The following is a 1221-nucleotide window of genomic DNA, read 5'->3' as shown; positions in this document are numbered from 1 at the left end:
ACTCATTTTTGCCTTTAAGAATCGAAAATCAACTATTTTAGTCACCACAGAAGCACGGGAAGATGGAAATCCTCAAGCTTAGTTTGTTCCACTGATTTTAGTCAATTTTTGGTACGACAATGCACCCTGCTTCTGAGCTTCTTTCTTTACTTTGCTCTCTCCTCTTAATGTTATTGGAAATGTTGTGGAGTTCAATTTGTTTTGGCCGGGTGTTTACTGTTATTATCCAAAAAAACTTGGGAGTTAACTATAATGTGCGTAGACATTGTTTTCAAATTTAAAACTACTATTTAGGGACATAGTTAGTGGACTGTTGGATCTTTTTGATTTCATTCTAACCTTACTAATCCATAGTATTTAGTGGACTGTTGGATCTTTTTGATTTCATTCTAACCTTACTAATCCATAGTATTTTTTCATATGACAGGGATCTACATAATAACAAGCTGACCGGCCCTCTTCCTTCCCAAATTGGGCATTTGAAGCGTCTTAAAATATATTATAATCCTTTACTTGTGTACTCCTGTTGAAGTATCTAATGTTCAGTAGCTGTTACATACTGATATTTATGTTGAGAGCTTATGCTGTCTCCGAACAGCCTGATTCTCCAGTTTTAGGATAACATGTGTTTATCTTGTTAAAGTCTTGCTAGGTGGTTTTAATATGATTCAACTATGCTGTACAAAGTGATTACATACATGGCTTTTTTTATCGAGATGAAATGGATTTATCTTGTCTACCTTATTAATGATTAATCCCCAAAAAGGGAGTGGAATTCGCAATGAAGAAGAAAGATAAATTTTCAGCTGAGAAGATAAGTACTCGTAGGTTTAATTTCTAAAAACAAAAACAGAGTAGGTTTATTATCAAGGAGATGTCACTTAATTTAGAAGGCCTTTTTATATTCTCTTAGGATTGTATTAGATGTATATCTCAACATCTACTTTCTTTTGCCCTTTAACCTAACTTGTAAGTTTTTCTTTTATCCATAGGAACCTACACTTTGTCCTAGAATGTTGTCAACTTTGAAATTTACTTTTATTATTGGTTTTCTTACCCAACATACTATGGTGAAATTATACTTGGTATCCTCTATTTCCTGGTGTGTTGTAATGTTGCACTGTTGATTAGTTCCTATTCTTGATTCTTTTTACCGGAAATGTTAGGTGGAATAAGCTGCAAGATGTCATTCCACCTGAAATAGGTGAACTAAAGCAGTTA

At 33.7% G+C, this 1221-nt stretch overlaps 1 protein-coding gene across 1 annotated transcript; it reads left to right on the top strand.

Annotated features, from left to right (window-relative positions):
- Window positions 1-434: 434 nt before the first annotated feature.
- Window positions 435-1210, top strand: LOC124894117 (LRR receptor kinase SERL2-like; the record flags this gene model as incomplete). Its single annotated transcript, XM_047404875.1, is given in 1 exon segment — window positions 435-1210. A coding segment is annotated over 1 exon segment (96 nt), but the record flags the coding sequence as incomplete, so codon positions are not given.
- Window positions 1211-1221: the final 11 nt, after the last annotated feature.

Source organism: Capsicum annuum, unplaced genomic scaffold, assembly GCF_002878395.1.
Source record: "Capsicum annuum cultivar UCD-10X-F1 unplaced genomic scaffold, UCD10Xv1.1 ctg70011, whole genome shotgun sequence".
NCBI lineage: Eukaryota > Viridiplantae > Streptophyta > Magnoliopsida > Solanales > Solanaceae > Capsicum > Capsicum annuum.
This window is presented reverse-complemented; position numbering and strand designations above follow the sequence as displayed.